Source organism: Vanessa atalanta, chromosome 28, assembly GCF_905147765.1.
Source record: "Vanessa atalanta chromosome 28, ilVanAtal1.2, whole genome shotgun sequence".
NCBI classification, from domain to species: domain Eukaryota; kingdom Metazoa; phylum Arthropoda; class Insecta; order Lepidoptera; family Nymphalidae; genus Vanessa; species Vanessa atalanta.
In genome coordinates, this window is record NC_061898.1 from 731251 (window position 1) to 755267 (window position 24017).

The 24017-nt window shown below is 34.3% G+C and overlaps 1 protein-coding gene across 9 annotated transcripts in view; it reads left to right on the top strand.

The window, feature by feature from the left end:
• The window catches only part of LOC125074886 (protein hu-li tai shao), an 88497-nt gene extending 64894 nt beyond the window's left edge, over positions 1–23603 (top strand). For 2 of the 9 annotated variants that reach the window (XM_047686355.1, XM_047686357.1), the window contains exons 9-22: positions 414–551; positions 1717–1811; positions 2435–2555; positions 5094–5117; positions 6813–6923; positions 7751–7882; positions 8205–8364; positions 8550–8651; positions 9656–9727; positions 10755–10808; positions 11785–11934; positions 21054–21121; positions 21336–21478; positions 22129–23603. In XM_047686355.1, the coding sequence (XP_047542311.1) occupies positions 414–551; positions 1717–1811; positions 2435–2555; positions 5094–5117; positions 6813–6923; positions 7751–7882; positions 8205–8364; positions 8550–8651; positions 9656–9727; positions 10755–10808; positions 11785–11934; positions 21054–21121; positions 21336–21476 (1368 nt within the window). In that variant the 3' untranslated portion in view covers positions 21477–21478; positions 22129–23603. Of the gene's footprint in view, positions 1–413; positions 552–1716; positions 1812–2434; positions 2556–5093; positions 5118–6812; positions 6924–7750; positions 7883–8204; positions 8365–8549; positions 8652–9655; positions 9728–10754; positions 10809–11784; positions 11935–21053; positions 21122–21335; positions 21523–22128 lie in introns of all 9 variants that reach the window. The other 7 variants (XM_047686358.1, XM_047686359.1, XM_047686362.1 and 4 more) reach the window with 5 other exon arrangements.
• The last annotated feature ends 414 nt before the right edge of the window (positions 23604–24017 follow it).

A 24017-nucleotide genomic window follows, 5' to 3' on the forward strand; every position in this document is an offset into this window, starting at 1 on the left:
AATAGTTAGCTGGAAGGTTATAAGTGTTTACACTCCTATGCCTTGCAAAGCAACTAAAGGCTTTCGTTTTACGTCCCAACTGAATCTGAGGTTGAAAGAAATGGTTGCATTTGTATAATCTCTAGTGGTATGGTACGATGCCTTTTGGACCATTATCTATTTTCATAGATTCTTAGAAACCCTAAAGGAAAAAATATGTCCAAAACTTTTAATGCTGTCGTACCTATATTGTTAAACTTATAATGGTTCTAGGTCCCGACTAAACAGTCCATGTTCGTTTACATAATAAGCGCGGGGGGGGGGGGGAGTCTTACTTCAGAAATTGAAATTGAATTGAGCCCGAAAAGGCTCAGTACCGGTCTGAAAGATATCGCTTAAAGATTTAGTAGTATTTATTCTCGTCTTTTCTCTAGATGTACGAGTCTTCCCGCAAGCCTCCCTCTGACGCCGCCAAGTGGCGCGTCGGTGGCGAGGAGTTCGAGGCTCTGATGCGGATGTTGGACAACGCTGGCTTCCGTACCGGATATATCTACCGCCATCCTCTTATTAAAGTAAGTCCTGTTGGCGAGAACATAACATTGCTACATGTTATAGTTGGATACTTGCGTAAATTTCTTGGTTGGTGGTCCTCCAAGAAAAAGACAAAAACATTTACCCATTGATTAAAGAAAATGTGCTCTTTTTTTAATGAAAGTTAGTCTTTGAGGACTTATTATTCAAAAATGAATTAAGTTAGGGATTTGATAATTGTTCCAAAATGACTTTCAACAACTAGGAATATAATAAAGGCATGGTAACCCTTTATTTGATATTGAATTATGCTCATTAACATTAAATAAAAAATATATAATAGGATTCATGAAGAAATGTTCCCTATTTCTGGAGATCGGATTGTCAAAATTAACCGGTTTTTTTTTTCGAAAATTAATGACCGTTCAAAGGTGGTTTTTGTATTTTAGGAATAAATTAATGATTGAACTCTTAACTCTAATGACTTACTGTAATGTCCTATTACAAATTTTAGAGCTGATCTCGGAACATTGAAGGTTCCCGAGCACCACTAAAATATGCTTGATTAAAATAAATCCAATTGTCACTAATCAGGCTAGCCCCGTTGCGTTGTTATAAGTCAAAGTCAAAGTCAAAGTCAAAAATCTTTATTCAATATAGAAGTGTTTGCACTTGCTTATTGATTGTCAAAAATCTACCACCGGTTCGGAATTTAGCACCTCGGACCTGAGAAGAACCGGCGGAAGAAACTCAGCGGGATATAGATAATTTTTTCATTTTTTTTAACCATTTTCCATGTAGGTACAATGATAAGTATATATTAGTTGTTTGAAACAGCCTGGAGGCGATCATTTCATTCCCAAGGTGTGCAGTCAACTAAAAAGTCATTAGTGTTGTAATATCCTTTAGAACACAAACGCTCTTTAACGACTCTTTTGAATTTTATAATTGAATAATTTTGAACGTTTTCTGGGATCCTGTTGTAAAAACGTATACATTGCTCCAAAAAAGAGTTACTAACCCTGTGTAATCGGGTACTTGGAGTAACAAGTTTATTCTTGTTCCTAGTGTTAATAGAATGTACGTCACAATTTCTGGGAAAATCATTTATGTTTTTGCGTACATACATAACATTATCAAAAACAAATTGAGAAGCGACAGTCATTATTTTAATTTCTTTAAATTTACCTCTTATGTTTTTCACAGAACGACATACCGAGACCTAAGAACGACGTTGAAGTACCACCAGCCGTGTCCTCGCTCGGCTATCTTCTCGAGGAAGAGGAACTGTACAAACAAGGGTAACTATGTTATCTTAATACAATAATATTAACCAAATCTTGGCCAAAATCTCCGACAAAAAAAAAATCAGATTGATTATGACAATTTACTACAGTGGCAAGACCAAAGTTTTATGTGGGCAAGTCTTATTCTACGATAATATGGTGCCATAGATATATTTTCCCTTGACTTACTAGCTGCTATGCCATGGGTTGTGGCCAGCGTCGCCCACACCTTTTGCCGTCTCCCTTTAGACCGTTATAAGCGTTTCTGGGTAGGTATCACCACACACATACACAAATTCCACCGCCGAAGGATACTCATGATTGTCATGTTTCGGTTTAAAAGGTGAGTGAGCCAGTGTAACTGCAGGCACAAGGGACATAACATCTTAGTTCCGATAGGTTGGTTGTGCATCGGTGTTGTAAGGATTTTTTAACATTTCTCACGGCGACAATTTCATAAATAAAAAATACCTTATCAGTACTTGTAAAAACACGTACACTTCAAGTACCTTTAAGTCATTAAATGAAGTCCACGAGAATGTCTATTGAATAGATAATACTTATCAAATAGTGACTTACCTAGCTTTCTTTTATCAATATAATTAATATTCCCTATGCTTCTAATGCTTCGTCTCCAGGCTATGGAAGAAGGGCACTGGCAAGGCAGGAGAGCGCACTCGCTGGCTGAACTCCCCCAACGTTTACCAGAAGGTGGAGGTCCTCGAGACAGGAACCAGCGATCCCAAGAAGATTACCAAGGTAGAATATCTCAGGGTTGAGGCGGAGTAAGGCTTGAGAGTGCTGGCGTTCTGAGAGGGTTGATCGGAGAATTTGGGGGGTCGGTAGATCTTTTCTGGGGCCAGGATGGATATTCGATTTTCGTTTTTTTTTTTTAATATTAACTTTTTTTTTTAATATATTATTTTGAAGAGTTCCGTAGAGGAAGGACATTTTTGATGTCTTTCGCGTTATTAAGTTAAAATGTCTGATTGAAATTGGTTTTATCAATTGGTTATCTGTGTCTAAGAATAAAAACAGATAATATATATTATATAATGAATTTAAAAAGATCAATGATTGCTTTCAGTCCAAAGATGTAATGTTTTTTTTTTTTCTTTTATTTATTGGACTAACACGAGTGTGAGAAATTTGGCTGCCTGTTTTATTTAATACCAAATGTTTGTTTATAATAAAAAATTAAGCTAGTATTTATGTTTAGGGAACACTTTAATCTAGACTCGAGGCTTTTGGCGTAGATTGATATAAGCTCTTTGGATGATATAAGCTCTTTGGATATTGTCTGATTAAATTTCATAGTGCTTCAAACGTGGCTTCTGGATATAATTTAGGCTCAATATTAAAATTTTAGTCAAATAAATAGTCATTTTTTTTTTTATTAAAGACACTGTTTCTCAAATTTGTCAACAATCACAAGTGGAATTATGATCAAATGTCGGATTGTTATGATTATTAATATTGTACTAGTTTTTTTTTTTTAATTTAGTTTTACTATATAGGGTGTTAAAAATACTCACCGATAGGATTTTTTTTTTCTATATAAATGTATTGAGATCAAATTGTTAATTATATTATAATTGTATTTCTTTGTATTTGGTTATATTGGTACGATATGTCTGAATTTTAAATCATGGAGTGATTCGCGGCTTAACGGTTAAACATCAGGCGATTTATTTGTACACAGAGTAGAGATTTTTCATATTCATTTTAGTATGATAAGAATATTTTTCGCCTTTGATCGGCGAATATTATTATATAATAAAAAAAAATCGAAAAATCAAAAAAAAAAAAAACAAAACAGATGTTTTGGACATCTGGTTGGAACGGAGTAGCTTTTGCTATATATTGTGTGTTAAATAACAGAAAATTAAGTAAATTAACAATGTATGACAGTTAAATGACAAGAACACAAAAAAAGTTCAATTAATATTATATAAAATCGTACACGACAGAAAGAGACGGAGAGAAAGCGAAGGAGTGGTCGCGGGGGGGGGGCGTCTCATAACGCTTTTTCCTTACGTGACGATTTCTGCCCGTTCGCTTTACTGTAAGAGCGTTTTCACATTATCCGATCCGATGTCCGATCAGATAGCTGACAGCCGAGAGACACCATGTGCTATTTTCAAATATTTTCGGCAAAATCGTTCCGATTCGGCCATTTGTGACGTAGCTTCGTGCGGGCATTGCGGGAAAACTTTATTTACCGTGTATAATTGAGACGCAAAAAAAGATCTGTACAAAGAAAGTATTGGACACATTACATTGTGGAAGCCGGATAGAGAAAGAGCATATTATAGTCTAACGCAAAAACGCAAAATGGCCGCCGCGCATAGCGCTCGACGCACACAGAGACAGTTTAAGCGCACGTACAGCACACTCACGAACATCGTCCGACGGCATCCGATATCGGATCGGACAATGTGAAAACGCCCTGAGCCGCGTCAAAGAACTTCGTTCCAATAAATATAGCCGTTGTAGAATTCTTTCATATATTATAAATGTTAACATATAGGCCATATGTAATGAGATTATGAAGAAACACATTCCTTTAAAGTTATGGGATTAATTGTAGTGTCTTTAGTGAACGCGCAAAATTTTTACATTTAAATACGATTTTTTTTTTCTACTTGAATGATATGTTAGTCGTAAGTTTAGTAACGTCACTATTAGAGTTTTTTTTTTTTTAATAATTATTCTCTTGTGTGTATTTAAAGTTAGTGTTTGGGATTTTTTTTTAATAGCAACATTCAAATCTAAGGATGCTTACGTAATAGCGTGATTAAAGTTTAAAATTTTATTTGGATTTAAACGATTTATTGATATTTTACAGCGTCAAATAAAAAAATCATCTCTTATTTACAGAGGCTCATTAAAAAAAAAACGCACAATTTAAATTATTTTGTCGATAGACATCAATGTAATGTTTGATTTGATTGTGTGACAGTTCATTTTCGTTATTGAAACGCATATCGACGAGCAATTCGTGTTTCAGTTTGAAAATATATTTTATTTACAATGAAATGTTGCTACACTAAAAAAAGAAACGAAGAACGTAAAAAAAAAAAATCCCAAACGAAAAAAAAAAGGAATTCGCTTTCATAATAATATATCGCTTATAAAATATATATATCTAGAATCATATTAAAGATTTTATTGAATATAACGAATTTCTTTATTTATCTATCACACATATGAAATGCTATTGAATTGTGTGTGTCTAACGGAGCTGTGTGCGTGTTTGTGTGTTTATGACGTGACTAATACGATAATGTTTTGCAGTGGGTCGACGCTAACAACGATGAGGTAAACCTGATGATATATTATCCATATTACTTTCTCTCTATCTCGTCGGGGTAATGGGTTTAAACTTTATGCTTATTTTCTTTGGGTATTTGATTTATTTTAATTTTAAAGATGTGTGTACATGTATATTTGGTAGGGTTTAAGTCACGCGCCATACGTTCCACCTTCAATCAGTCGTTGTGTTCAGGTTTGAGTGGTGTGTAACTACGGTCATCAGAGATATAACATTTTAGTTCATTAAGGACTGCTTACCAACAGGCGGTTGTTTTGGAAGTCTGGTGTTAGAAGGATGTTAGAAAAGGGTTTTATTTCTATTAATATAATTGCAATTTTACTTCGACACAGTTTGATAGATCATGATAGTTAGCACAATTATGTATATTTCAAGGTGAAGGTTTCTGTATACGAAGCACGTAGCTGCGCCTCGCCGCTAGATGGCGCTCTAGCAAATCAGCTTATATATCGTTATGACTACTGCTATATAACTACATATATATATACCGGGCAGTCTGGCGAGTTTTTCTAGTATGTCATAAGATATAGTTTTTTATATTGTCAAGAAATTGTCAACAATTCAAATTTAAATATATGTATTTATTCAGCATATAAGCATTACACATTGTTATTGACTGTCAAAAAACACATCACCGGTTCGAAAAAAACTCACACTCGAAAAGAACTGGTAAAAATCTCAACTCACCCAACTTTATTTTTGTCAGAGATTTGTGTGTTTACAAACTAGTCATCAACCTGTGAATAGTTAAAATGTGCCAAAATATCGCAATAATATGATAAAATTCACACATGTACAATCCACATCTAAATGTTTAACCTTTTTTTACTAACCGTACTGAAAAATCGAGTGAACTTATTTTGCTAACTGTAGCCATCTGTAAATACGTTATAATAAAAATTTGGACGTTGAATTTTTAATGTTATACTTGTTTATTTGAAAATATATTTAAAAAAAATTGTTTATTATATTTAAATTCGAAGTTAAAATTATTAACATATTAAATATTTTTTTTTTTTAAATGCATCATAAAATAAATCAACTACCCAACTCATGTACATCCGGTCATAACTTTTGTTTATTTACAGGGTGTTTATTTTTATCTATTTATTTTTATAAACATTAACATTATCGACACAGCAATTACTTAAACGCTTCTAATTCAAGAGCATTTCATAATTACCCTGGTCTAGGATAAAATTGTACATTTTATCCGTATTTATATCGAGTTTGTACAGTGTAGGGTTAAGAAAATAAATTAGTAAAGGTGTTGCCATGTAATCCTATCCTTGCACTGTTTATTTTTCATCCTAGCAACTCTTTGGTATGATTTTTTTAAATTGTGAATGTCTTTTTATTTTTTTTAATTGAATTGCTAAAGTCCAACTGTCAATGCCTTTAAGCTTTGCATGGGTATAATTATAAAAAAAATTATATATATAAAAAAAAAATATTAAAGCTATACTGTACATTCTCGAATCCACCAGGTTGATAATTGTTTTGCTTTTTGCACTTCATTCTCTCACTGCAACCTAAATACTAACCCTTTAAATAAATATCCTCGCTTTATTTTAACTGGCAACAATTTACTAATCGATATAATTTTCTTTTCCCTACACGGTAATCGTCGCGGCGTTACAATTGTAATAATGTTGGATATTCGACTCTGTGACGCGCGTCAGTGGGTTCAAGATGGCTCGCCGGCTCATTCAAGCACACCCGTCAAAATAGACACGCTACAGTTTGTGCCGAAGAACACGAATCCGAGGGAATTCAAGCAATTGCAACAGCAGGTTAGTTGTATTTATGTTTTTTAATCTGTGGCTTATAGGGGGTAACGATGGTGACTTTATATATGACAAAAATCATAATTACATAACAATAATTAACAATAAGTTACTGAGTGGTCGATGACTTTATTGTTATAATACCTCTTAATTCAAGGGTTCGAACCAAACTCGAATTTCATTTGTTTTTTTTTATTAATAATTCCCTTCGTGTTCGGTAAATGACAATATCGTTTGTGCTTACACGTGTCGTATGAAAATCTCTTCTACCACTAATGTGTTCTTGGTGGGGTTTGAGTGAAAAATTACCGTATATGTCTCACTGCTGAGACGAGACCAATACGCTGGTCCAATGGCCCCAGGTTTCATCACGATGTTCTTCACTTCCGAGCACGAAATAAATTATAAACGAAAATTAAGCACATGAAAATTCAGTGGTGGACTTGTACGAGCTGCCATCGGTTAAACGGCTCGGCTCGTTATGGAGCTCATATCGTGTACGGTATTGTACTACAAAAACCGCTTAACCTTCGAATACATTTATATTATTTACTAAAACCTGAAATTGCAGTTAAAACATACCTACTTATATTGTATACTAAAATCTTCTCCGAAACGTGCTGCGTCTCTTAGAACGAGTTTTGTGTATGTAGGTTTTTTAAAGTCTACATCACATAAATAATTATGATTTTTGTTACTAAATGAATGAGAGAGAATCGACTTTCGTTGAGATGTTTGTATATCGATGATGATTTTATCTTTTAAATGAAGCTCATGCTTTGATAACTGATCATAGAATTATTTTATTATGTCGTTATTTGAAATAAAATCAGATCAAAGACAACCGCCGCGCCGATAAGATCAGCGCGGGCCCTCAGTCTCATATCCTGGAGGGCGTCACGTGGGACGAGGCCTCCAAGCTTGTAGGGGAGGACGCGGCCAACACGCACACTGGTGATCACGTGGTGAGTTAATAGTTTTCTTTGTTAACTATAATAATAACATTTCATATTATTTGAGTAAACTTACATGACATATATATAACGAAAGCGCGCTCCTGTATATTATAATGAGCGTGCATTAGTATGAGGGAGTGACGCTCGTGCTTATAATACGTCTTAGTGTGCGTTAGATGGCTTTTGTTAAGTTTTTTTTTTATTTAAAGAAGTAATTCCTTCGTGATACCTTCGTGAGTGATTGTCAACTATTATTACCTATAATACGCGATTACTGACTTTTTTTTACATATAAACGTCTCGTAATGAACATTGAACCCCGTTAATCCAGGTGCTGATGGGAGCAGCCTCGAAGGGTATAATTCAGCGCGGCTACCAGCACAACGCGGCGGTGTACAGCGCGCCCTACGCGAGGAACCCCTTCGACCACGTCACCGACAACGAGATCGACGAGTACAAGCGCACCGTGGAGCGGAAGCAGAGACACGACTGTTAGTTTGGCTTTTTTATGGGAATCCGGCTCGAAGGACCGATTATTTTTAACTTATTTTTTCTTACTCTAGCGAATATATATTCAAGAAAATAGTAAGACTAAAGTTGATATACAGTTGTGCTTCGTACTTAAATTGATTTTAAGATGATTACTGGTCATTGTACACGTGCACTCGGCCCGCAGATGACACGGACATGTCGGAGTCGGAGGCCGTGAGCGCGGCGCAGGTGACGTCCCCCAACACCAACACGGCGCCCTCCGACACGGAGGACGCCTCCCGCGACGGTGCGTACATTCACACAAACACACATATACGCACACATTGATATGATATTTATTCCACAACCAATCAAATCAAAATATACTTTATTCATGTAGGCTTTTAAAAGCACCTACCACGGAATGTGGGTTTTACTTCGAATTATCGCCAAGCAATGCAGAAGCTGTTACAATTTTCCAACATTTTAGATAGAAAGTTATTTGATTTGAATACATACAATTAATAATTACCAACCATTCCACGCGGTCAAAATTTATACAGTAACTTTTTTTAATTCATATCTGTATATATATTTAAGCACTTAATGTTATCAATTTTTATGTTATTTGTCTTATATAAAAATATGCCACATTACCACACATTTTCAATTACGAGAACTTTGCCAACAAAGTTATTGGGTTTTTCTATCGAGAAATTCTCAGTAGAAGTTCGGAGCCCGAAGTTAGAGAGCACATAGATACGAGGGATCGCACACACTTACACATACACACACTTATACATTATCAATGCTGTGCAATTGTCTATTTGAGACATCGTCTTTGAGGAGAAGGCTTGGAGGATATTGCACCTCGCTGCTCCAATGCGGGTTGGTGGAATACACATCTTTGAAATTAGACACATGCAAACCTCACGATGTTTTCCTTCACCGCCGAGCACGAGATGAATTATAAACACGAATTAGACGCATGAAAATTCAGCGGTGTCTGCCTGGGTTTGAACCCGAAATCATCGGTTAAGATGCACGCGTTTTGACCACTGGGCCATCTCGGTTCTTGGATACTTGTATCGAATTTATTTTATTACTTGCAATTTAAGGTTTCGTCGACTAGTGTTGGACAGAAAAAGTAGCCTATCTTTCCTTGGTGTTCAAGACTTTCAAGTTTCATCAACTTCGGTTCAGTAGTTAAATTGAAAGAGCAACAGACAGACAGAGTTACTTCCGCATTCATAATATCAGTATAGATTAAATAAAAAATGTGCTACAACATATTTAACTGAACATTTCCAGAACAACGCGTGCTGCGGATAGAGACGAAGCAGGTGCCCGTCCGCAGCCAGCCGGAGGTCGTACTCAGCGACGGTGAGACTTCCGAGTGTTGCCATTTTAAATATATATCTATCCAAGCATTTTGTCCCGTTTTAGTCAATTTCGCATGACTAGATCTCCATACATAACTAAATCACGGCTATGATACCCAGCTTGTAATGTTAGCCGGCTAAACTGATATATACAATGGATATATGTACATATATTTAAGTCAAACGTAAAAATCAAAATATACTTTATTCAAGTAGGCTTTTACAAGCACTTTTGAATCGTTATTTAACAAACTATTTCAAGTTAAGCTACCGCCGGTTCGGAATTTAGATTCTACCGAGAAGAACCCGCGAAAAACTCAGTAGTTACTTTTTTTCAAGATTTAAAAGTCAATTTTGTTGCTGAGTGAATGACTACAGGCACAAGGGACATAACACCTTAGTTCCAATGTCTATCTAATGACCAGTGGTGTCGTCCCGTCTTTGTTTAACTTTACGCTGTACGGTTTGTGAGAAAGAGATGAAACGAATGTCATATCGATATCGGTTACACATTCGCCTCATCTCTTTCTAACAGACGGGTTACTGCGAAGTTAAAGAGAGACAGGACGAATGTTTCATGCGTTTAACGTTATCGTACTTACACCTGATTTTAGATGTGTTTAGATATATCGAACACAAGGCTAGCCCATATATCCGTTCGTCTAGATATATATACATATATATACTATGTAGTACTATATCTCAAGAAGTTCTAACTAAATGTATAAAGTTTAGCCGACTATATTAGTAACCGTATAAGCCGTAGTGTGATTATGTCGACCTCCTCATACTCACGATGATATTATTTTCTCCATTAGAACGTAAAATATTTGACTAATTACCTTTAGTATCCTTAAAAGAATATTAACAAATTTCGCTTTCGTGGCAACCCTGTCGGTGTCTCCTTTCAGGGTTGTCACAATTGTTTTTTCTCGTTTTGTTTCGTTGATTTAGTCAAGTATCCTTATAACCTATTCAGTACGAGTAGTGACCCTCGCTTGATTGCATGTACGTTTGTATCCCCATAGTTGACACGACGGATTTCTTGGCCATGGAGCGAGAGCACGCGGACAGGACTAGAGGTTAGTTGGGTGTCGTGGAACGGACGGACGGACTCGCATCTTGTTAATGTAATAACAATATTGTTACTTGCAAATTTATTTTGTACACATATTTGGGTTCGAACCTGCCCTATTTACGCTATAAATGCTCGTTTGATAATTCATTCGTCGTACTAATTCATGTGATTCAATTGGATAACACACAACGCACAGCTTAAACTGGTTTAATACAAAATATCGCACAGAGATTCCATATAATACGCAGGCGAGTATTAAGGGTGGATTTCTAAATCTCTCATCTCCTATAAGGATGAAAGTTTATATGGGATTTTTTTTACAAGTAACCCCTAAGGCGCCTAAGTCATTATTACTGTTATTAATAAATTTGCAAGTGATTGTTTAAGTGTAACGCATCTAACAGTAAGGCATGCGATGGATGTGTTTCGATACAATTTGTAACGTACATGTAAATGAATGAGTTCATTTAAGCTTTTTACATAATTGTTCGAAACAACCTTTTTGGACATAGTTACTAACTAGAAGGTCTATGCAAATGATATGTGAACGCATTCGAAACGCGCGTTTTTGTTGCGTCGATAAAGTCGGTTTTGAACCTTGATTTTTTTAAATTATGACTCCAGAAAATTTTGGTCAACTCGATGCCTTTAATAAAAAATACACATAAGTTCAAATTTATAGTTACACTGTTGACCCGTCATTTCAGGTTAAGTAGCATTCTACCTGTAATAAGTTTTAATAATTGGATATTTAGTTTTGGGGATTACCCTTTACAAACAAATATACCTATTTATTATATAAGTGTAGATTTACGTTTTATTTGACGCGCATTAAAAGTTTATCGTGTGCATAGACCCTAAAAGTACTAACAGTTTACACGGAACATGTTTTTTGACTACAAAATTTAATACATGCTTAAAACTGATCTGATCGAATACGATGACATTATGGTTTTTAACTGTGAACCCGTTTCGATAAGATTCAAACCGAGATCCGAACCTGCTTTCCGATGACGAGGTATTCCTCGACTCGACGTCCTCTGTACCGTCGGGGACGTCGTCGGTACCGATCCAGGGTCCCGTGATAGTCCGCGCCCAGTACACCGCAGTACAGGGTAGCGTCCGGCGAGGTGAGAATGACTGTTCAAGTGGACCTGTGCTGTGCGTTTCAATAGAATTTGTACAAAAGTTTGCTGGTGTTCTCGGAGAGGAGGAAATGTTGCTAATTATTTACGTGTTTCTTTTAAATTCATCTATCACAGACTTTGGTACAGTTAGAAAAACCATTCTTGGCTTAAACTGTCAACATAACACATAAACATACCTCATGAATCAAATGAAAATATACTTTTATAAGCGCTATTTAAACTCATCTTTACATAATTGTATTAAACGTTAAACTGGCAAGGAACTCGTATAGTTTCTCTTTCTCTTTTCCAACATTTCAAATAGAATGTTATGTCAATTAAATACAGTTAAATTTATATAATATATTCGGCTTGAAAGTCAACGAGTTTTATCTCCACTCTATATAATCTTGTGTGAATAGTATGCCTTATTTATTAAAGTTATTTTGACGAAAGATTCGAATTTATGAATCGGCAAAGTTAAAAATTTTTGTAGATTTTTATTATACGAACAGACAACACTATTTTGTCGATCTTTAATAAAAAAATATAAATTTACTTTCATTTTAATAATATTAACTTTACTTAAAATCCACTTTTAATTTATTTCCAAACTATCGATATTGAAAATGACATTTTATACGCTACGCATCTCATAGATAATAAATACCACAGATTATCAAAATCTCGATTGTAATGCAAGTCAATTCAAATTGTTAGTTAAATTACTGTATAATAAAACTTCGTATTGGCGGATGATTGGCAACGTTTCCTGTTATCTTTGGCGCGAAAACGTCTACCAAGAGATGTTAACATTATTTCCTGTTAACTTTTCGTTCAGTTCTATTGAAATGTACTTATTAGTGCTTGTATGTCTGTGTGGGTTTTCTTAGGGCTTCATGTATCGTTTTAGTTCGAGAGACAGATGATGTGTGATTGATGTGTGGAAGATGGGTAAATTAAGGGGGGAGGGGTGTGATCAGATTATGTATCTTGAGATTGTCAATTTTAGGGGATGAAGTCAGTTGTAATGTTATGTTTGTAAAATTACTTTGGTGGTTAATAATCAATTAAAATAAACCTTATTCAACAGTTATTACAGTTGATATTAGTTTGCCATTAAATCGTGATGACTTAGGGGATCACTGTTACTTCTGTTGCAATTATGTGGCTCTGGGTTCAAACCCTGTGTTTCAGAAAACTTAATTTGCTAAGAATATTATATATATATATATATAATATACACATATATATATACATAAGCTCTCCTGCGCAGTTTCAGTTGGGAGTGAATGTAGAAAGTATATTTAATAAGAACGAACGAAGTATAAAGAATTAACTTTTAACATTGATGCCCAGCAGTGGGTCGATACGAGCTATAAATACTTATTTGAATGATAAATTGGACGTAAGAAGTAATCGAATGTGATTTCTGTGTGTTAGAAATGTGTTGCCTTAGCTAGCTTTGGTATTTGAATCTCTATAGCTTAGTATTTAAGGTTAATTTTATGTCGTTGAGTTTTATGTAGAGTTTGATGTCATGTGACGTCACAAGCTCCATCATCAGGCTTGTCATTGTCAACATTATCGTTCATTGAGTGATTACGTTCAGTTTCGGATCTCACTAGTTCATTATTGTTCATTTGTCTGTGTTAAAATGTGGTCTCAAAACTCATAATACATTTTAACCATTAGCCTTATATCACTAACGTTGGCTAAATAATTCTCCACTAACAGGTACGAAGGCAACCGAAGCTAATGTTGAAGTTTTTTCATCGCACAAGCGTTCCCTTCACCAATACCCAAGAAATCCTAATTTCGCTAATGTAAAACAATTTTACGAACCAAACAAACAGCCAAAGTGCAAAGTTAGCCTTAATTCCAAATTAGTAGCAAGTAACGAAATAGTTTTGTATAATGCAGGTAATATAAGTAGTCGTTCCAGTCTGTATTCTGTGCCGTCTATAGAGTGGGATCATTGCAAATTCGACTATCCTTTGCGCACGCGTTCTCTCCCGCGGCAGAGAAAAAGAGACACGAGTAGATTATACAGAACAAGATCTCAGAGCGGTTTTATTAATTCGTACATAAAAGATCCTGAACCAATTCATTTCCACGTACCCAGGTGTAATTCTTGTGGTACCATTGTTAATTCCTTCTCGAGAGGCATAAAAGCAGTTACGAAAAATAAATACGGTTCTGTATATTTCTCGGTCGATAATATATCGCAAAAATGTATAGATGAATGTGAGTTTAATGTTGTTAAGGTAGAAGAAACTGTATTACCAGTGTATAAAGTAGCTAATCAAACGGAATTCGTTGAAAGTCAAGAATTTACTGAAGATAATTATCTTGGTGAAATCGGTAAGGTATATCCATGTGATGACAATTTGGAAAAAGATACGAATATAAAACACGATGTTAATGATTTAGAAACGAGTAATGAAAATAAACTTGACAGTGAAATTAATGATAATTGTGACGTAAAACGAGAAAACATTTATAGAGCTGAATATGGAAACGTTATAGATCAAAACGATGAACTGCTTAATATAACTTTAGATTCAGCTGACGGCGAATATCACAGTTTTACAGAAGACATGGACTTCGCTGAAGTTGATTACGAGAGTCCAGTAAAAGACCTAGTAGGGAAAGATATACGGGACTATTCGGTTCCTATAGATCTGTATTGCGAAGATTACACCAAGAAAGATGTGAGTCCGACGAAATCACCTCAAAAGAGAATGGATTTGATCAAAACGAATATTCTAGAACCGATTTTAGAAGAATCGAAGAGTTCGTATGATGACTCAAGTCACGATAAAGTTGAAAAGAAAGTAGAATGTACGAGAGAAAATTCAGTTGATCTTGAAATCTTAACTACGATAGCTGATAATGACACTGAAATTTTCGTTCCAGATGATACAAACAAAAAACTAAATACACAAACACATAAAGGCATGTGTGTGGATGACATTGATAAGCCCTTTATAATATGTTCTCGTAAAGATCGGTACAGTTCATTGAGTGCATCCAGTGGGAATGGAGTGAGTTTAGATTCAACGGGTGAATTCGAAAAGTACGAAACAGTAGCTGACGTTATTACGACTATTTTGTACAGAATAGACTTAAAAGTTGAAGAAAGTGATGTTAAATGTGAATCATATGAACAGACTAGTTTGCAATCGAACTCTGAAGTTAAATGCGAAGAGAATGATAACACAGACAGTTTTTCGATCACACAAATTGTAAAGAACATCGAATTGAACGTAAATTTAAGCGTATCGACAGCAACCGAAACGAGCGATATAGATATTAATGAGTCCAGTAAAGTAGTTGAAGCTATAATATACTTTATTTTTAATATAGCATTTCGCATTTGTAGCAATAAAGATAAACGTCACACGAAAAAGGCGAGCAAGAAAGTGGTCACCGTTGTTGATTTTGAAGATATTATTTATACGACTTCGTTAGATTGGTTGTACTTTAATGAGGATTGCTACAAACCTTTACATGAATACGTTGAAGAAATAAAAAAACATGAAAATGATTTTGAACATCCATCCAAACCTAATTATGAATTTGATAAAGATACTTGTGTTAATGAAAGTAATAAAAGTCTTGTTAAAAAAGCTAGCAAGACAGTTGCTACGGTTGTTACTTGTGAAGATATTCTTTACACGACTTCAATGGAATGGTTGTACTCTAAACACGATAAATATTCACAGGTAGACAATGAAGATACCAAACCAAAACACGAACAAACGTATCCCACAAATGTAATCGACAGTGACGTTTTAGATATTGAAAATAAGAGTAGTCTTAAAACAGAGTTGGATTGTAAAAGCGCTGCTGTGGTCGATTTAAGTTCGAACAGCGATAATACAACAAACGATCAAAACATAGCATTCATAAATGATAGTCGAGAAGTATCTCTGACGTATTACGAAATGTGTAAAGAGTTAAACGATTCGAGAGCCGAAGACGTGAAGACCGAAGGTGAAGACGATGATACAATCGAATTTGCAACTGAAATTTTACACAGATTACTCGAAAGATCGTTTGGAATAAACGAATTCGTCGAAAGTAGAAAAGCATTTAACGAAACGTACACGGTAGAGAGAGAGGAGATGAATACGGCGTTCCTCGTTGACGACTTCTATCGATCATCTTCACCTCATCGAGACGTGTTCGACGTGTGCACCGAATCACCAATTAAACACGTCACGGATTCGTTCACAGCTGATGATCTGAGTCTCCTATACGATAAAGACGATGCAATTTTGGGTTCTCCGTTCGTTAAAGCAGCAAACGTCATAACGATGTCGCAAACTATTCACAAAGGAGGTATTAAATATTGGGTGTCATTTGACGAATCAATGCCGAGCGAGAGGCGTTACACAAGGTGCGTACCAAGATCGAAGGATAATCAAACGCCTAGCTTTCTGGTTATCGATATCGATGACCACGATACAGATAAATTAGACACAAATAACGATGAATCTGCTAAAGAACCTGCTAATGTTTTCGTTGATTGTAAAGAAAATGAAACATTTACAACAGAATCAGCTTCCAATTATAATACATGTGATTCTGAACTCAATTCTAGATTAGAAATAAGTGATTGTAAAGAAATACTTCTATACAATACTAGGGATGTGAACAGGTTGCATTCAACATGGCCGCCGTACGAGCACACGTTGTTTTATAGAATTATATCTAGATTTAAACTATCACAAAGTTTAGATCTTAGTTAATGGTAATACGGCGAAAAGGAATGCTTGGGAGGGGGTTTTAGTGTGTTATAGAAAACTTGGAATTTTCTGGTGGTCCTTGGATCCGCTGGTGACCCTTTAAAAGTAACTCTTGGATGAATTATGACTTTTTCATTTAACGACGAACTCGTTATATAAATTTTTCATTTGACAAATAAATCCATTTAATAATAAGTTATGTTCGAACATTAAAATTTTTAACATTCAGCGTATCTGTATAGTAGTACTGAGATTTATGTGTGTGTCAAATGACCTTTTATAAAACAAGGTTTCCCAAAGATGTCTCTGTAACGTTTCGTGCGCAAATGATCACTGATCTTATTACGTAACCGTTACTATAGTTACGAGCGACGTTACCTATCGACTCCTGCGCAGATTTATGATCTTTTTCAAATTAAGAGTATCGATAACGTCATGATTAGTACGATGGTTTGTTTGTTGGTTTGTATGTAATTATTTTTTTATTATTATTGTTTTTTTTTCGTAAGTATTGTCTTAGTTGTTTTAAAATATACTTTAAAGATTTAATTTTAACAATTTTTATATTATTGTTCATTAACATATATATTCCTTTAATTGATATGAGTTTCTTAACCGACGTTGTCGTTCATTAAAGCCCTGTGTTATACAACATTATAAAAATGATTAGTTTAGCTTACGTATGTTACTGTAAACGCTCGAACTACGGTAAATCTTAAGATTTTCCAGAAAAACCTAAGCTTCACCGATTATGAATGGTATATGCCGATAAAACTACATTATTTACATGTTAGGTTAGGTTAGGTTAGGTTTCCGAAAATGTCGTTCCTTTATAGTTAGTTAGTTCGAGCTTTTACATACACGTATATAACTAATGACGTTTATTCGTATCCTTCTGGTCCATTATTAGCAATCAATTCCATTTGAATTACGCCTCGTAGATGACTAAGCTTAAGCAAAACTATTCGTTTCTTGAATTTAACCGGGCGAAAATCTCATATCCTACTAATAATAAGTACCAACTTTTAACTGTACCATATTAACTAATAATACTTATATATGGTTTAAGAATTTTTATGGGAGTTTCTAGCACAGGGATCACCCCCTCTTTCCTCAAAACTTGGTTCATGAAATGGAAGAATTTCACAAAAAAAAAAACAAACAATATATTTGTTATTAAGGTTTGATGGGAAAGAGGGGGTTACAAAAAGCCATAAATATATATTGCATGAAATATTTTTTATTTTTTGAGTTCGGTCGCTAACACTAATGGGATATATGTCTTCACATATTCATGTTTAGTTAATAGTGCTCACGTGGGTGAAGGCTGAGTTATTAGATGCCCTCTGCTTGCAATAGTTGAGCCTTCGCTGAGACAGAAGTATATTTAAAACTAAATATAACGTGTAATATATTATATATTTGCATTGGGCGTATGTGAACACGCTGTATAACGGATGCAGGATCCTTATCCTTATCCCTTGGACTATTGTAGTTCCCACTTCTAACAAAAGCCTTAAGCTTTACTAAAGGGGTTAAATAGGAATACTAGTAATTCTATATCATGGGATATTGCTACTTTTCTCTTTAAAATATATATTGGTTAGGTTAGGTTGGGTTAGAATCTTATACAGCGTGTTTGTATTCAGCCAAATATTTAACACAATGTATTTTATTATTGAACTGCTTTCGTTGCCTGTATAATGCCAGACTACATATATTTTAATTAAAATTCATTAAATGTTTCGTGTTTCGCACGCTTGCTTGTTTTGCTATTATAAATAAATAAATAAACGATGTTTTTAGTGTTTGGTTTGATTTTTGACGTTTTTTATGCTTTCCAATTTTAAGTGTTTCTTTTTTGTCACCATATTTAATTATATGCACAGATTATAAATGTTTTGATTGTTTAAAGGTGGATAGATTTTAATTTTATGTATGTTTGTGTTGGCTCACGTAAGATTGCTTGTTGGAAGACCTAAATATGTATATCATTAAAAAAATATATAACATCTATTGTAAAAGGTCTTTGAACATATCCTTGAGGTTAAAGGTCAGGATCATCGATCTGATCATTTCCTGGTCTAAGTATTTGGAAAATTCAACTGTCGAACTTTCAACAAAAACAATTTTATAATTAACTCTTGTCCTGGGTCCATATTTAATGTAACTTTATTTTTTCTTTATATACCATAAAGTATCAGCTCGTAGTCCCATTGCTGGGCTAATTAGCAAAGGGTGGAAAACAATTACAGCTTATTCCAACATGTTGCTTTATTGCGTAGTTATATACATGGAGCGAAATTATATCTCAATTTAATCTGGACAATCTTTAGAAAAAACGTTAGAAACAGATGGACGTGAAAATCTTCTACCAAAGGTCAAATTTTAATCATAGGACTTGAGTTTAATTATTTGTGTGCTCCACAATGAAAAAGCAACATGATGTTCTGCCACAGGTATCTACTATATTTAGCAACGAGAGTGAAATCTCTACATATATTTCAAATGAGAGGAAGTTTTTGCCCCCTTTTGGGATAAAAACGAGCTGTTACTTTAGTTTAATAATATTTTTTAACGCATAAATCGCACAGCCACCTTGTGAATGTTCGACTGTGTTAACAAGCTTCAATGGCATGGCAATGCTAGTCTTATTGTTATGGACATAACGATCAATTCCGGTTGCAATTTTATCTTACCGCATGTTCAGCTTTTGGTTGGTTTCGGAAAAGAAGCCTCGTGCTGATAACGATTACGGGTGAGTTTTATTTGCTTTGCATATTACGCACTGTTTGGTATATTGTAGAGTTTATTTATGTTTAAAATATTATAATAACAGGGTTATTTTATATATTTTGTCCAAATGACAGTTCCTAATTTAAAATCAATAACTAAATTTAATTTAAAAAAAAAACTTTGTCCCACACTGAAATCAGAACGTGTGGATACCCCGCATCCTATTATTGGGTTTAAAACGTGGAGGGTATCTATAATTGTTTTAATTTTGTGGAATAGTATTGTATGCCTTTAAAAAACAAATCTTTATGACCAGTTTTTGTTATTGGCCATATATATATTAAAATAACCCTGTATGTATATAATATATGCTTTTCTATATGTTTGCTGTTTGCTAAGTTAATTATTTGTATAAATTATGTGTTAAACTATCATGTTGATTCTTGTCTTGGAATAGCTTAATTACTTGTCCGAACGCAACGTGTGGAAACCCTATTTGATTTGCACATTTGAATAATAAGGCAAAAAAAACAAATCAAGGGCTTTAAGTTGCACCATACTTTCATATATGTATATGTTATTAACATAAGATTGTGCTAGTGGAATACTATAGTGTATATTTTTATCATATATGTATATATATTTAACTAAATCCTATTTGGTATTTATTTTGACACTGTATTTTAAAAATGATATACAAAAGTTACGACATAGTAGACTGGTCAGCTAGTGTATAAATAACTTCATAATATGGTGGAGTACACTATCTCATGAGTCCAATACTTTGATGGTTGAGTGAGCCAGTGTCAAGACCAGTGCGTTGCCATGACAACCGAATGTATTTGTTAATTTTAGTTACGTGTATGTAATTATTTATAGTACTTCAAAATATTTTTTAGTTTTGAGTCATGTTACAGTATTTAAAGAAGTTTAAAGACACTTCCTCATTCCTTTCGAAAAAGGAGTGAAGATAAACAAACCACCAGTATGCACCAGCTTTGCACTAAAAATATTTTTTGATAGATTTATCTATTTCTGACATTCAAAATGTAATTTTCTCGCGAATCAATGACAATGTCAATTACATGGATAATTCAAGGTCTTGTCTTGATATTTACTCGATGATAGGGTTTTGTCCGAGCTGGTCTGTGTAAACCCCAAACCCATCAGATAATTTGTCACCAAAGGCAATACTTAGTATTTTGGTGTTCCGGTTTGAAGGCTTAGTGTAACTACAGGCACAATGGACATAACATCTTAGTTCCCAAGGTTGGTGGCACATGACACGTCGCATGGAATGGTTAATATTTCTTACTTAAAACAATATTTGACCTTGAATTGGCGCGATATAATTGGTCGATATTTTATTTTTACATTACTTAGATAAAATCTCGACCAATAATGTAATGTCAATTCAAGGTCAAATGCTGTTTATTTGCACTCCTGTGTTTGGAATAGAGTTTGTTCATCTAGCCGGAGAGTCGAATCTCTAGTCCACTAAATAATGCAGAAATATATTACGTTAATGGCTGAGGTCTTTCTATGTCGATACTTTTAGTATGATTTTGATATTGTTATAGTTGTATTTTTTATGAATAATATAAACATCAATGTATTTTGTTTGTGTTTCAGGCGAACATACCGTCAACGGTGACCACTCTGACGCCCATCAGAGCACTTTCTCCCACAGCAGTAAAGAGGTAATTTTGAATTTAGAAGCAATATAAATCTATCCCCACAAACTTGAAGCTTTTTTCGGAGGGTAGGACAATAGCTCAAAAGTCAGGATCACACCTACGATTTGCCATCGTTTTTACCCTTAATCTCAAGAGGACAGTTGGTCACCACCTAGCACTAAACATTTATGTATTTTTAAATAGTTTGTGGTTATATAAATCTTGTAAAATGACTCAGGGCTCACCGTCCAAGGAGGTATCAACGGAGGAGTCTCCTAAGAAGGACAAAAAGAAGAAAAAGGGTCTCAGGACGCCCTCCTTCCTCAAGAAGAAGAAGGAAAAGAAGAAGGACAAGTCCAGCACGCCCCAGCCCGCCTAGAGGTAACAGATCACACAGGCCCAACTTTAATTCAAAAAGTTTTTAGGTAATTGAAAATCGTTTGTTGGTGCACGAAAACTTATACTTAGAAATATATAATACATAAATAAATATAATGACATTATGTATATATCACATCAACATATGGATGATGATGTCCAGATCGATTTCGGACACCTTGGCAAGTTTTGACTTTTTACTGGGTATTATTCGACGGAAGAACTCAATAACTTTTTAACGGCTTGACCTGGAGTTTGCAGGCATGACCTCGAGATCTGCGTTCTTATTTTTTTTTGGCATCTGTATAAGGCTACAGATACAAGAGACTTAACATCTCAGTTAAAAAGTTTGGTGGTGCATAGTTTTTGTAAGAAATGGTTTAAACTAAGACGCGTAGTTTGAACAGTGATCGCATACCATCTGACTCACTTGCCCGTCCGTAACCTGTCATAAAAAAAGAACCAGAAATGAGGAAGTCGGTTCGTTAGTTCTTTATTAAAATAAAGAAAGCAGTTATGGTTGGTTGTGTTTCTCCGCATAGAGATGCCACGGAGATTTAGCCAGATTTGAGTAGTACCATAGTACTAGATTAGTAGTCTTATTAGACCCTCCCCCCCTACAAATGGGCTAATTATGTTATTTTTGTCCACAGATAAAACTCAGAAACAACACTGCCATCATGCTTTCAAAATAATTGTAATTTAAGGGTTCCAAATTTATCGCAATGATTATCGCTTTTTAAATTGTTTCTGTAAAAATATGTTAAAAATGTTCGTGTGTAACCCACCTGTCGTTAAATGTTGCCAGGTCACGGATAGATGGCGCTCAATGCCTCGCTTGAGCATCGCTCGGCCGAGCCAATACTCGGCCCTGAGCGTTTAGTGTTAGGGAGTAGATTCAGACAAATTATTATTTATTCGAAGGTAAATTTTAAACGTAATGCTATTCTTCTAACGACTTGCCAGACGTCTTATGAAACGTTGATATTTTTAAAATTTTCTTTTTTTTTATTTTACATTATTTTTCCGACTTGTACGCGAGTTTTGAACGGAAATGTTGCAATTGACGATTCGTAACGATATTAATCTTATCATTCAAATATGGCAACTATTTCTTAGGATTCAATGAATTAAAAAAAAAATAATAATAATTAATGTTTTTAATAAATACTAGATTATGGAGTGCTCAAGTAATTCTTATGATAGTATTTTTAACTGGCAACATTTTCGCTCAAAACACACGGACGGTGTTTGGTGCATTATATTCGTATAATTGTATTTTTTATAATGGCATGTAATGCTTTCCATGTTAGGGTGAAGACCCGCGCCATTCGTGCTTTTATATTATTAAATGAAAATAACCGCTTACACGAAAAGCCCGCCAATATTACGAGCACAGATACAACATGGCGGCTTTGTGTACGGTAAATATTATTAAATATGAAATATAATATATAGCACTATCGATGTAAACTTAAGAATTTATCGGCTAGCCTACGTTTGTAGATTTTTTAAATTATTTTTTTCTTTCGAAATTGATGGGACGTAACCGCGGTGTATTCAAATATGGCGGCGGAACATTATGCAATTATTCCCGCGAACTACACAAAGATACCTCATGTCTGCCATATTAATTGAATAATCCGCCTTTTTTCAAACCGCCAACGAATACACCCTATACCGTCTTATTAATAACTCTGACAGAACAAAAGTCTATATAAATACCACAGATAATAAATTTGTAGAGAAAATAATTAAATACATACATTTTTTTATTAATAGGACGGTAAAAGTACACATTTTATTATAGATATAAGGCCCAGTTTAAATGAAATTTTTATTTTTAATACTATTTTTATTTTATTTTATTTTTTATTAAGGGCCTTATCAATTTGACATTACCTAGAGGATGTCTAGAGTTGTTAAAATGACAAGTTGATTTTTTTTTTATTGATACGTTAAATAGAATGTTTCGAACGACCGCGCATTTGCGATCTTTGTCAGTTCCAAGCATTCTGTATTAAAAAAGAATAATTTTTAAGAATGTATTTGTATCTTTGAAATTATGACACCGGCATTCTATGCAACTTTTTGTGTATTTGTAATGAAATAAATTATTAGTTTTAACTTTGGGACTTTTTTTTCACCTCCACAATGTTGCCAGATTACCTGGTTTAGTTTTAAGTTTTTAGCTTAAAAGAGTTTATTTGTATCATGTATTTTTTTATTTCTACAATATATGCTGTTTGAAAGTTTATTACGGACTTTCGTGTTTTATTTTAACCTGTTTTTTATTTTTTATTTTAATTATGTTTTACCGCCTAATGCATCAATACCTTGTAGTGTAGTACTTAAAAAAAAAGCGCGCGATCGTATGTCACAGACTTAATTAAGAAATTTGACTGTTGCGGACATACTATTTCGGAATCATAGAAAAATTATTACGTATACTTTTGTTATTTATCTTTCATTTGTTATTGTAAAGATAATTTATCTATTCCTTTTTAACGTCTATTATTTTTAATGCTCGATAAGACATCAT